The 12,566-nt window shown below is 43.8% G+C and overlaps 1 protein-coding gene across 1 annotated transcript in view; it reads left to right on the forward strand.

The window, feature by feature from the left end:
- Positions 1–7,800: 7,800 nt before the first annotated feature.
- ZCCHC24 (zinc finger CCHC-type containing 24) overlaps positions 7,801–12,566 on the forward strand; it is a 107,207-nt gene continuing 102,441 nt past the window's right edge. Inside the window, exon 1 of the mRNA XM_005520480.3 lies at positions 7,801–8,281. Within this exon, the coding sequence (XP_005520537.1) occupies positions 8,042–8,281 (240 nt within the window). The 5' untranslated portion in view covers positions 7,801–8,041. The remainder of the gene's footprint in view (positions 8,282–12,566) is intronic.

Genomic DNA, 12,566 nt, shown 5'->3' on the forward strand with positions numbered 1-12,566 from the left:
TTTTTAGTAGAAATTTCACCAACTCAAAAAGAATGTAACAAAATCATCTCAGATCAAGTGGTGTCCCATTTCTCTGGAGAACTGGATACATTCATGCTGAATATAATTTTATTGTAGCAATTTTTTAACTAAAACATGCAGAGATGGGGAAAATATTTACTGTGAATGCAATACATAACTGGGCCTTTAGCAAAGCTGAAATTTGGCAATGGCAGGAACAGTACCTTTGACAGCACTGGTGTTTGTGCTAGTGAGCTGCAGCCACTCTCCTGAAAGATGTTTCACCTGAAGGCATGAGAGGTAACCAGCATAGGAGTAAGCCATCAAGAAAATATTTAAACTATGATTTTCTATACTTACCCTTTATATTTTCCAGGGTAAAAATGTGCAAGACCTTTTGCCAGGGTTTGTAAGGTGAGAACTAATATTGCACTGGGACATCCACCCATTTCTTCATGTCTTTATTTACCTAGCAATTCACTTCTGACACTTTTAAGGAATGACAGTGCTATGGCACTGCTGTGGCAGAAACAGTAAGGTGGACACACATCAGCTGGAGAATGTGTTTCTGTAGCTACACAGTCTGTAGCTGGCCCTGGCCTACAGCTTGGGCTGAGACAAGTGAAAGAAAACAAGGTGAAATCAATATTAAAGGTGGGAAAATAAACGCTACACTTTTTTCACTTATTCATCAATAAACATATTATCTGTTCATTGGCTGTCTACATTTCTGAGCAAATATGACATTCCATAACGTAGAAATATTGGAAAGTTAATTTTGGAGCAATTACACCCTTGCAGACTTCCTCAGTTTTCATTTTTATTTTTCATTCAACAAGTTATTAGTGTTAATGATACCCTTGGCTAATCCCATCCTCACAGGACCAGGTGGTACATGTTAACACTTCCAAATTAACAGCTATGTTTCAGATAGAGACACTGGTAGGCTTGTTCAGCCCTTTATAGGAGAAGAAGTTACTTGTCTCACAGCATCGGACAGGGTCAGGTCAGTACTCATGGGTTGGCACCAGTCTTAACTTAAGAGGTTCATTGTAAGGGTCTGCAGTAGTGTTTAGGCCAACACAGAGAGTAAAAATAAAGTTTCATGTTAGCAGGCAAGAAAAATTTCCGTAAGAATTATATGGTTCAAAATATTCCAGTTTTATGCCAAGAAGTGTGGTATACTTTACCCTAAGGCATGCACGCCTATATCTTTTGGTTCATTTATTTACTGTAATCTTCCCTGTAACTTCATTTATCTTATTTAGGATTGCATTGAAGAAACAAAGAAAATGTCTTGCTAGAAATTAATGTTTTTCCTTCGATTGAATTAAACTGGGCTAGCATGAATAGGGACTTGAGCAGGGACAAGCAACTTTATACCAAGAATTGTTTTTACACAGGCTTTAAAAGAGCACTTTTTTCCTTGTGAATATTTCCTTTTTCTTGGTGAGTGAGTGGAATGTGGGGCTTCTACCAGAGAAGACATACATGTGAGAGAGAATGATGTCTGTCAATCATATTAATTAAGGTGAAAAAAAACCCTGGATTAAAAAGGAAGAGAACAGTTTTTAATGTTTTAAAGTAGTTCTAGTGTTCCATTAGCAGTGCTACCTTATGTAATAACACTGTGATTTTTATCTATGATTGACAGATGTATATATACAGAAAGGGTTTTTTTACTAGAATTGTTTAGTCCATATTTATGTCTGCACCAATATCATTGTTCTCATAAAACCATATACCAAAACTGATGTAGTGAATCTAATCCAAAACCTGCACAGCTCATATGTGTTACAAAAACTGATGACTTTTAGCCCCTTGGCGGAATGGTAGCAGGGAACAGCTTCTTCCTGCACAGAGCTGTAAAAGGATCAGTACTTACTGTCATTCCACTGCCTGCATCAGACAGCTCAAAAGCAGATGGTCCTGGCAAATTCTGTAAGTGTGTGAGGTGTGCTGACTGAAGCAAGAACTGAGCCCTTGTGTGAGACAGAGGTCCAAGTTTCAGAAAATAAAAACCTTGTGTCTTCAGTCACCTGCAGTTCATTCCTTTTATTTAAAGAATTGCCTGAAACCTGCTTGGAGTGTTTCCAGGTGTGATATAAATATTGTGCTGACTCAAAGTACCTAGGAAACAAACTTCCCTGCAACAGGGTTAGTGCCAATTAAGATCGGCAACTAATTCTAGGCTACTCTAGAATTAACATGGCAGCTCAGCATGGATAAGATATACATACTCATGAACAGATAAGTCATTCTGTTATCCAGCCTAATGGAAAGAGGGGATAAAACAGAAAAAGCAAACCCACAGACAATCGTGGGTATGTAAAGAATGCATTAAGAAGAAATTAGTGACAGTTCAGCACTGACACAGGTGGTAGCAGTATGCTCTGCCATGGCTGGGGTGCCAGCAGATTCGTATACTGTGAATAAAATAATTGCTTCCAGACCTGATTTGACTTAAGGATAATCCCAGAAAGTGGTCAAATACTCCGTTAATCAAAAGATAATTGTAGATACAATCCCAGCTTCCAATCCCACCACAGCCACTCGGTTTGCAGGTCCCAATGGTTCCCTCTTGTCATTTTGATCTCCTACTTACCACTATGGCCTGTGCCATCCACTAACCACCATTTCATGTACCTTTCTCTCTGGCATTCTTTTTTGTCTCTTGCAGTTGCTCTAACTCAAAGCCTTGTTCTACCTCAGCAAGCAGGGTTTATAGTTATTGGAAGAAAAAAATCTGGTGGAGCTCCAAGGGAAAAACAGAGAAGTGGCAAACAATTAGGCATTACCTCTATTACTCTGGCTCCTGGAGCTTGCTGTACCATGGATTTGGTGAAAGAAGTAGATGGGCAAAGATACTATATGCAGTAAAGGGACACACAAAAAATGCAAATGAAACCCCGTATGCATTTTGAAAAATATTCTTCTTTCCCTTCTTGAGTAGTTGCTTGAGGATTGTTATGGCATTCTTTAACACCAAGGTATTTAAGGGGCTCTGTAAATAGCACCTAACTGACTCTTCAGCTGGGAACCAGTTACATAGCACTGAGGCCATTTAACCCTCAGGAAAGGGCTTCCTGCAGCCTAAGGCAGGTTAGAGGGATCCCCAGGTGACAAAATCCCTGGGCCTCCCCACTTGCCTGCTATTTCTCTGGCTGCAGAAGCAAGCATCAGCAGCTGATCCAATGCAGACACTTCCAGGTAAGGCAGATGGGCTCCCCTGCACCCACTTCTCCCTAACTGCTACTGCTCTTCTCATCTGCTCTGCTCCTTTCCTTGGACTCCCTCTCTTGGATTCCCAGGTCAAGCAAGTGAAAGAGGTTAGGATGGCCTAAGGAGAAGGAACAAGATACTTCAGCTACTGTTTTGGACATGGATGCTGAACTTAGATCAGTACTAGAAACAAGGAGATACTGCCTTTCAAAACTGAAATAATGGAACAGTTTGGATGACTATGCTGCAGCTGAAGAAGGTACAGGAGGCTTTGTAAAACAATACAGAAAGATTAAACCACTATTTTTCACACAGCTACTCAGATCTAGGGCTTATTTCAGGCAATTACTCAGCAATGCACTGACATCTTAAGAGAGAGCGAGCAAGGAGGCCCCAAGACTTGAAACCACAAACTGGCCAGGTGCAGAATCTGTGTGCTCCAAGAGGATCTGTTACACCAATTACCTACTTGGTGGTTTGAGACAGTCTTGCAGGAATTGTGCTTCACACACTATCCACAGCAAATCATTACTGCATATGGTATATATTTACTAACATTCTACATATGGATGAACTACACCTTCATATCCATATATTTCCAGGGTTTTCTATGTCAAAGCTACAGGAGGAAGAAAACAGGAATTTTTACTTTTGTTCCTAAGCACTGGGTTGCAGCTGATCCTTTAGATAGGTGCAAAAAATCCATGGTGTTACATACCCAAGCACATGCATTTCCCAGACTCACTTTGACTAACTTTGGTTTATACTATGTTTCATTGCTGGCAGTGGAACTGTTGTACCTACACAGAGAGCACAAGGGGTTTTAACATCCATAACTCACAAATGCCACATGCAGATGTGCTTTCACAGTTTACAACCCTGCTGAAATGCCTTCTCATAATTCGAAGGGCGATTACACAGTTTCCACCGCATAGCAAAATTATTTCATAATAAGATAAGAATCTCTGCTGCAGCAGATAAAAACATTTGTTTGGAATATTCCAGCTACACTGCAGATGAATGGTCTATTGCATTATTATTATATCCTGATTACAGAAACTGGAGAATACAGTGGGTTCAAGTTACCCGTGTTCTCTAGTCTTACTGGCAGTTTTGGGAATTCGTTCTGTTTTCCTACTGGAGCCCCATCTAATCTAGAAGATGACTAAGAAGACAGCAATTCAGACCAAGACACATTTAAAAACACAAGAATCCAGGATATTTGTAGTAGGGCACATTCATTTTTAAAATATGGAGGACCATAAAAATTTTCTTAATACAGTTTTTTAAAATCATATATATAGTTTAAAGGCTGACATCATCTAAAGGTATGAATGTTGCAAGCAAGAACATAAATACATTAAATTATGAAACAAGTCCTGGCGAGAAGTGGAAAATTATGTTCCTCACTCTTGCAAAGATGCTGTGGGAAGGGTGCAGCCACAAGATGTCCAGATCACTAAGGGGACAGGCTGAGTGAGTAGTTATAAGGAGATTTTGGATAAATTACATGATCACCCACTACTTAAACAATAGGACTGAAGCAGCTGAATCCTGTCTCTGTGTTGGCCTTAGACTTGTTTCAAGCATTCTATTTTCCAAGTCACTTAAGCCATTCCATTTATTCAAAATTTAATGTTAAAGTTCCAATTATTTTTTTACTTCATTAGCAGTACTCATATGTAAGACCAAGAGGATTTGTAGATGTTTTGGCAACATAAGGCTGATGTAAAGCCCATGTAGTTGATGTCACTTATACTCCATCCCAAAATAATCAATAGGAAGGTTTTGTGCATGCCTGGAAGATATTTCGAAGCCATCAGACTACCTTGTTGGACACTTTTGTCTCAAGTATTTCTGAGAAGAACAGACCTTAGCACCTTCTTGTCTTCTGTCATGTCTCTGCTAAACAGACCATTTGTATCTATCTTCTCATGAAAATATGACTTCTATGACTCCCAGAGGTGAAGAGTGGACTCCCAACAAAAAAAATTGCTATCTTGAACTTACGTGGATTGTAAAGAGTGTGTCAGCAGAATTTTGCTAAGCTAAGAGCAGGATTAAATCCAGAAATGGAAAGGAGCTGCCTGAAACTGTTTTCCTGAAGAAACTGCACAGGAGACCAGGATGACAACTGAACCTCAAAGAGTGGGTGCTTCAGCTAAGCTCCTCATAATGCATGCATTTGCAGCCTTTCCCTTTCCTGATATGCCAAACAAAGCACATATTCAATTTACTCATTCCCCTGCACGGTTACTAGAAGCCACCAGGGCTACTGTCAAGGGGCAATGACAGCCAAAAGCTCTCAGTGTTCAAATCTGTGTGCCACTCACATCATAAGGGGTTGCTGCATTCATGACTGCAGCTGCTGCAATAAATGCACCCTAACTCCACCTTCCCTCACTCTGCAGCAATCTCTACTGTGTAGTCTAAATAAAGCAATCCAACCACCTACAATGAGAGCCATAGTCAATTTAGGGGGGAAAAAGTATCACAATATACAAAAAAACTCTTCATCCAAAACATTGCATCACCTTGACCACTCTTTACTTTGATCTCTGCTTTTGACCTCTATTGCTACAAGAACCCTGTTGTGTTATCTTTTCTGCCTGTTCAGAATTCCCATTTCCTTCACAGTATCTTACTAAACAGAGTGAACAGTGGAGCTGCCAAATAAAAATACACATATTTAACTTAGCAAGTACAAGAGGGAAGTGATAAGAATAGAAATTGTCTTTAAGGAAGGAATTAGCATGCCTACAAAAAAAAATCCAAACAACTCCACAACAACAAAACAAGTAGCTTCAGCCTAGTTCCCCCTTCTAGATTTTCTACCATATCCTGAGTCTTTAAACACCATCTGCCAGAAAGTCAAGTTCCTCAGATGTGATATCTGTTTCTTGGGGTTTTTCTTCATTTACCAGAAAATCATGGACAGTCCTCCTCCACAATTTATTAAATCACTAACCCTCATCTACCTTTTCCTTCTTTAAAACACTATGCAACTGTTTGAGTATGGCATACAGCTTGATTGAATTCTTCTGTTATGAGCTCTGTTATGGACAAAGTATAAAGAAAGATCCTTTACACTGGTAGAAGTTTGTTCCTTCTCATGCTGATGCACACATATTTAAATGTGCCCCAAAGGGCTTCTAAACTAAGAGTGTACAAAAGAGTGAACTGCATTTGTGCTGCAGGGACTTTGTCACTAAAAAAAAAAGCCTCACTAAAGGAATTCAGTTTGATTCAGCTGTTCTAAGCTTGACCTTGCAGTTTTGGAATGTTAGAATCTTCACCTGCATTTAAATTCCTGCAAGCAGATAGCTCTGCTGCCCTAACTAGCAGCTCCCAAAAGTTGAATGCATCCATCTTGGATGTTTGCAGCTGAAAATTGAGCAGCAATTTCTACTGTGTGTACACTGACCCTCATTTTCTGTCGCTTGTAACCATGCCTTTTCAGAAAAGTGACTTTTATCCTATCTTGGCAGAGACATATGGATTATTACAGCAAACCAAGATGCCAACTTTGATATTTCAAAGGTCAGATTTTTTTCTGTTATCTAAGTAAGGAAGACTTTTCTTTTCCAAAACCATACTGGGAAGGCATATTAATTTTTACCCTTTTGTCACTCGGCAAAGAGCACAAGGAGCTAAGATCAAGTTTTTAAGTTACCTCTTGGGAGCTCCTTTGAAAACTCCTGGTTTGATTACTGTGGTGTTTGTACCAAAGTGAGAAATAGTTGCCCTGTTCCACTCATCGCAGCGAAGGCAGCAGGGAAGAGTTTATGAACTGTAATTACCAGCTTACCCACTCGGGCTCCTTCCTAAAACAGGAATCATTCATCATCCTCTTTTGTGCTACCGACTCCTTAAAAGGCCTACTCAGCTTTAACTCCCGGGTATCCCACCACAGCCAGGCTCCCCAAGAGCCCACGCCAGGGCTACCTAGATGGATTTCAAAGGGAGCATCGCGCCGCTTGCCTGCCTTATTTGGAAAACCTTAACTCTGCACGGCTTGGCACAACCTCAGCGGCCGCGCAGGGCTTCGTCAACCTGGAGCTCTGACAGAGATTTAACGAGAAGGAACCTCAGATTGCAAAGAACTCCCAGCACCGGCAAGAAACAGAAATGAGAGTAAAATGAGAGGGCGGGCTGACAAGAGCCGAGCGAAATTTGTCGAGTTAAAAACAAGCCCAAAAGAGCCCAGCGAGGAGCCCTCGGGAGGGCTTTGCGCGTGTTTGGCGCAAAAAATCTTCAGGAAGGAGGAAAAGGAAGGCCGGGGTGCGAGCGAGGGAGCCGGCGCGACCCAGGCGGGCGAGTGGCCAGCGGTGCGGGGCCAGCGGGGACCTCGGCCGCACTCGCTCCCCTGGCCGCGCTCAGGCGGGCCGGGCGGGGGCGGAGGGGCGCCGGGGCGCCCCTGCCCCCCCGCGGCGGCCGGGAGGCCTATGGGGGCGCGGCGCCGCCGCCGGAGCGCCGGCGGCCCCTCCCCGCCGCTGCCTGCGGGAGTGGGAATAAAGACAGATAGCGGGGCAGGCACCGGCTGGGCGGGCGGGACGGAGCGCGCACAAAGTTTCCTGCGGAGCCCGCGGGCGGCGGCAGCGATGCCCGTGCTGCGCGGAGCGCTGGGGCTGCGCGGGCGCCGCCGGCCTTAGGGGAGCGAGAGCGGCGCGGGGCGCGGCAGCGAGCCCCCGGCCCGTCCTCTCCTCCGGGCGGCCAGGAGGAAGCGCCCCGGGCACGGACGGGAGAGCGGCACTGCCGGAGCGCGGGGAGGGGGACCGGCACCGCGGGGCCAGCCGCGCCGGCAGAGCCGGGGGGAAAAATGAGCTTGTTGTCAACCATCGACACCAGCGCCGCGTCCGTGTACCAGCCCGCCCAGCTCCTCAACTGGGTCTATCTGTCGCTGCAAGACACGCACCAGGCCAGCGCCTTCGACGCCTTCCGACCCGAGCCCTCCTCGTCCCAGCACCCCGACCTCGGCTACACCAAGAGCACCCCGGAGCTGGGCTCCTCGCTCAGCTCCAGCTATCTCAACAGCTTCTTCCAGCTCCAACGGAGCGAGGTGAGTCCGCGGCGCCGCCCGGCGCGGAGCCCCCCGGCCCCCCGGGCCACGACCGCCATGATGCCTCGCTGCCTCCTGCCCCCTTCCCCGGGCCGGGACCCGGCCCGCCCGAAGCGGAGCAGCCCCGCTCCCCGCCGCGCACGCCGGGACGGCTCTGCCGCCCGCGCAGGCTCCTTGTCCTCCTGGCCGGCCGGCCCCTTCCCGCCCGGCGCTCCCTCGCTGCCCGTGCCGCTAACGGGCCGGGGCGAGGCGCCGCCGCCGCCGCGGCATTGGCGCGGCCGCCGCCTCCTCCCGCCGCCCGCCAGCGGCGCGGGCCGCCCGTGTTGACAGTCTGGTCAATGGTTACACGGATTTCCCGTGCGCGGCCGGAGGGACGGGGGGCAGGACACGCAAAAAGTGCTACATCCGTCATAACTTGCAAAAATACCGCCGCCGCTACTCCCCCCACCCCCCGCCTTTTATTTTTTTTCCCCCTATGGTTTTACTTAAAAAGCTTGATACAAGAATACATATGGCTTACGAGAGATCAAAGGTAGGCACTATCTGAAAGGAAGAGATGTAAACAGGAACGTGATAAAAACAGCGAAAAAAGTTTTGTGCACGTTTCATAACGCAAAACAAGACCAAATGCAACCAAAGGGAAGGAAGCTAAAAAGCTGGGGTATGCAAAGACAATTCGCTGTGAAGCTCCCTGTCACAGGAAGTTGTTGAGGTTTAGCACTTCTGCATTGGAGGGATTTCACATGTGTGGAGATACTGCAAGGTGGCACCTCACACACCACAGCTCCCAGTCTCTCCAGAAAAGATCCAGCTACACTTTGGCACCCTGCTGTGGGACTCTTGCCGGAGGCATTCAACAGCGGCTCTGGTTGACATGGTCAGATGGACTATACATCCCATCCTGCTCTGGTGCTTCCCACAGAATGACATTTCAAAGTCCTTCCAGCACCTTTTATTCTAAACATCAACTTAAAATGTATTCTCAGTCAAAATACACCCTCCTGTTCTGTCAGAAAAGTTACGGAGTTATTAATTAAAACCAAATCAAATTCCCCAACTGGTCTTGTAATACAACAGCTAACAGTTGAGAGCCAGAGTTATATAGACACATTTTCCTTTAATTAGAAATTCTTTCATCTTTAAGAATTTAATAAAGCACATCCTGTCTCAAAATAGGCACTATTTTTAAGAGTATGTAGTTCGAAATTCGTTCAACCTGATTAAGTCTTATTAAGCATGGCATGACATAGGCAGTTTAACAACATATAGACCTAACAAGCACATTGATTTTGCAAAAAGATTAGCAGGCAGTGCAATTTACACTATTTGCTACCTACATCTACGTGTTGATGACAAATTGTAGATTTTGCTCCTTCCTGCTTGGCTTGTTAGCTTTACAGTACCCAAGTAGCAGCAAGACTCCAGGAGTTTGGCCAGCATGGATTCCAGATTTGGGTTCCATTCAGGCCCGTGTTTGTTGAAGTTGGGACACATTCTGCTCACAGCAGGTCCTTTATTTTTTGGGAGAAAAAGGAAGAAACAAGTAAATGGAGTCTACATTCAGGAAGCTTTTGAAACAGTCTCTGAGAAAGTTTTCCCAACAGTCCCCTGAGTTCATTTTCGGCTTCTACTATACTCTGTGCAAGTAGGGGCTAATCCTTTTGTCACACTCCCTTTCCACTTGGCTCATAGTTCTTTCCATTTTTTTCCCTCTAATCTTTCTTCTGGAAAATAATTTCCCTGCTATTCCAGGCCTTCCTCAGGCCCCTGTCTCTGCCCTGGCTCCAAGCAGTCAGTCCCTGTGCAGTGTTCCCCCAGCTATGCTGCTTTCAAATCCCAGAAGTCACCTTCTGTGTGGATCCCTATCATCCACAAGCTGTAACTTTATTCTGCTCTTTTTAACCTCATTACAGTTTCCTCAGGCACATGAACAGCAGCAGAAACTGGGAATGCCAGCTCTATAGAAAGCCAAGAGCATTCACCATTCAGGAAATAAGAAGCCATCTCATTCTATACAGGCGTTTTATGATTTTTAAAAGATAAAGCATTTTAGTTTGTTGCCATTCATTTTCCAGCCTGTGACCATAGCATTGACTATGTGGCTGATGGAGGCACGTCTGTGTTTCCAGTACTGACCTGAACTATGTCTTACTACATGGTAACCTGAAAAGAGGGAAGGGAGCACAGCTATCTCCTGTGCATGAGAATGCATCTGCCCTGCTGGATATACCCTGAAGGAAGTAGGGAACCCTTTAATTTCCCAGGCTAACACTGCCTGCTTATACAGCAGCTTTCATTCAAGAGTTTAGAAGGTGCTAGAGATACTGTTGCTCAAAAGAAGTTCTGTCAATATGTTAGATGCTCTGTTCTTTCCAGAAACTGGAAACTAGACTGCTTTTTGGCAGGAGTCACCCAAGAGTTTCCGACAATGTCATGCTCTTAATTCTTGAGATTCTAACATCTGTTTATTTGCAGATGCCACTGGGTATACACTACATATTTCAACCGCGTAAAATTATTTTGGAGAGCACTAGTACTGTATGCTGTTTTTGCAGCAAGTGGGCTTATGCTATCTTTGGAACAACACATAGCTTTCCACAGTTAAACTGTTGACTGTTTTCTACACAGTGCTTGCTTTGGTTGGCATTTTTTTTCCCTCACGGTTTTGTCCTGGGTTGGCTTTGCCTGGAGCCGAGCTGTGACAATGATTGACACATAGCTGTACACAATATTTGGAAAGTGATCTAATGAGGGTCCAAAATAGCAACAGATTGAGAAATGATAGGATCATAGGGTGTAAAATAGATGTGTGTCCTGTATGTTGCCTTGCAATTGAAAATTTCTGGAGGAGAACACTTGGAATAAGAGACAGCACTTGTGAAAAGTCGCTATTATACAGGGTTTGCAAGTCTGCATGGCAGTGCCTGTGTATGTGACTTGCATACTGACCAAAGGAACAGGACAGAAAAAAAAATAAAAGTGCCAGCACCCACAGAGTAGTCTTGTACTTCAAGATTTTTGTCCTCCAGACTTTTTCCACTACAATGGATGCCTTCTAAATAAACATGATGAACACAGCTGTTTGGTGCATAAAAGCCCATTGTACCATGAAAAAAAAGCAATAATAAAGGTTTAAACAGTAAAGCAACAATGAGTGTTTTGTTCCGTATGCAAGACTCATTTTGCAAAACAGACCTGCTTTAAACCAAACTTTATGGCAGCATTTGTTGTCCTAGATATGAAATAAAAGCATGTTAGACCATTAAGATGCAATAAATTGGCCATTGAACTGAGCTCCACCCTCATTATAACTCCATCCATCAGAGCCAAGTATTTGAGGCTTTGTTGTGAGGCTGGTTATATGGAATTTAATGCCTTTGAGACACAGCCAGGTATCTGTGGCTTTGTTATTGAGGGGTATAACTGAAAAACCTAGAGTAAGGAGGCAAGAGACTCATAAGGTATTTTTCTATGCTAACAGGAGGCATCCAACCAGGTCAATGCTGTCTTTGGTCAAGAAGAGACAGCAAGCAGTAACTAGAAAGTATCATAATATAATAGTTAAACTTTTTTCTCTACTCTCTGTCTTTCAAGAGTAAAATTCCTTCTAGAAGCCTCTATGGCAGCTGCTTTCTGGATCTAAAACAGATTTTATTTAAGCACAAATAACTTCACATACTAGATGAGAAAATAATTACCATTTTCATGTTTCTGACTTGGAGACTTCCAGATCCAGTCGTTATAGGCAAGCGGGGAACTAAGCAGGAATGAGAACACACCAAAGCTAGTTCAGTTTGCTGCAGTAAAGTATGGAACACTTGCTTGGAAAGAGAAACGTATGGAGTTAAAAAAAAGTTTAGTGTGCTGCAGAAAATAACATTCAAATCCCTATGAAACAGAAGCAGGTCTAAAGCAATGGGATAGATTAGATAACTTCCCAAAGAAGACAGTAACATTCATAAGCTAACAATAAAAACTGATGAAACACTGGAAGAACAAAAATGTAGGGAAGGAAATTGGCAGAAAATATATTTTATCAGACAAACTTATCTGTCTTTCATAGAATTAGGAGGGTTCGCACTAGGCTGATACTTGATGAAGAAAGATCTCTTATTTGGCCTAGATGAAATAAAATGTAGAGGATAATTATAAGATTTAAAAAAAAAATCTCCATTCTCTTAGTATCATAAGAATACAAGGATTGCTATACCAGATTTTAGACCATTATCCCCCTAAATTAAGTGCAATATCTTTGAGAACAACCATGATTAAAAAATCTGAAAGA

This window comes from Pseudopodoces humilis, chromosome 9 (assembly GCF_049639895.1).
Source record: "Pseudopodoces humilis isolate 2021_Gansu_Grassland_sample_001 chromosome 9, ASM4963989v1, whole genome shotgun sequence".
In the NCBI taxonomy this organism is placed as follows: Eukaryota; Metazoa; Chordata; class Aves; order Passeriformes; family Paridae; genus Pseudopodoces; species Pseudopodoces humilis.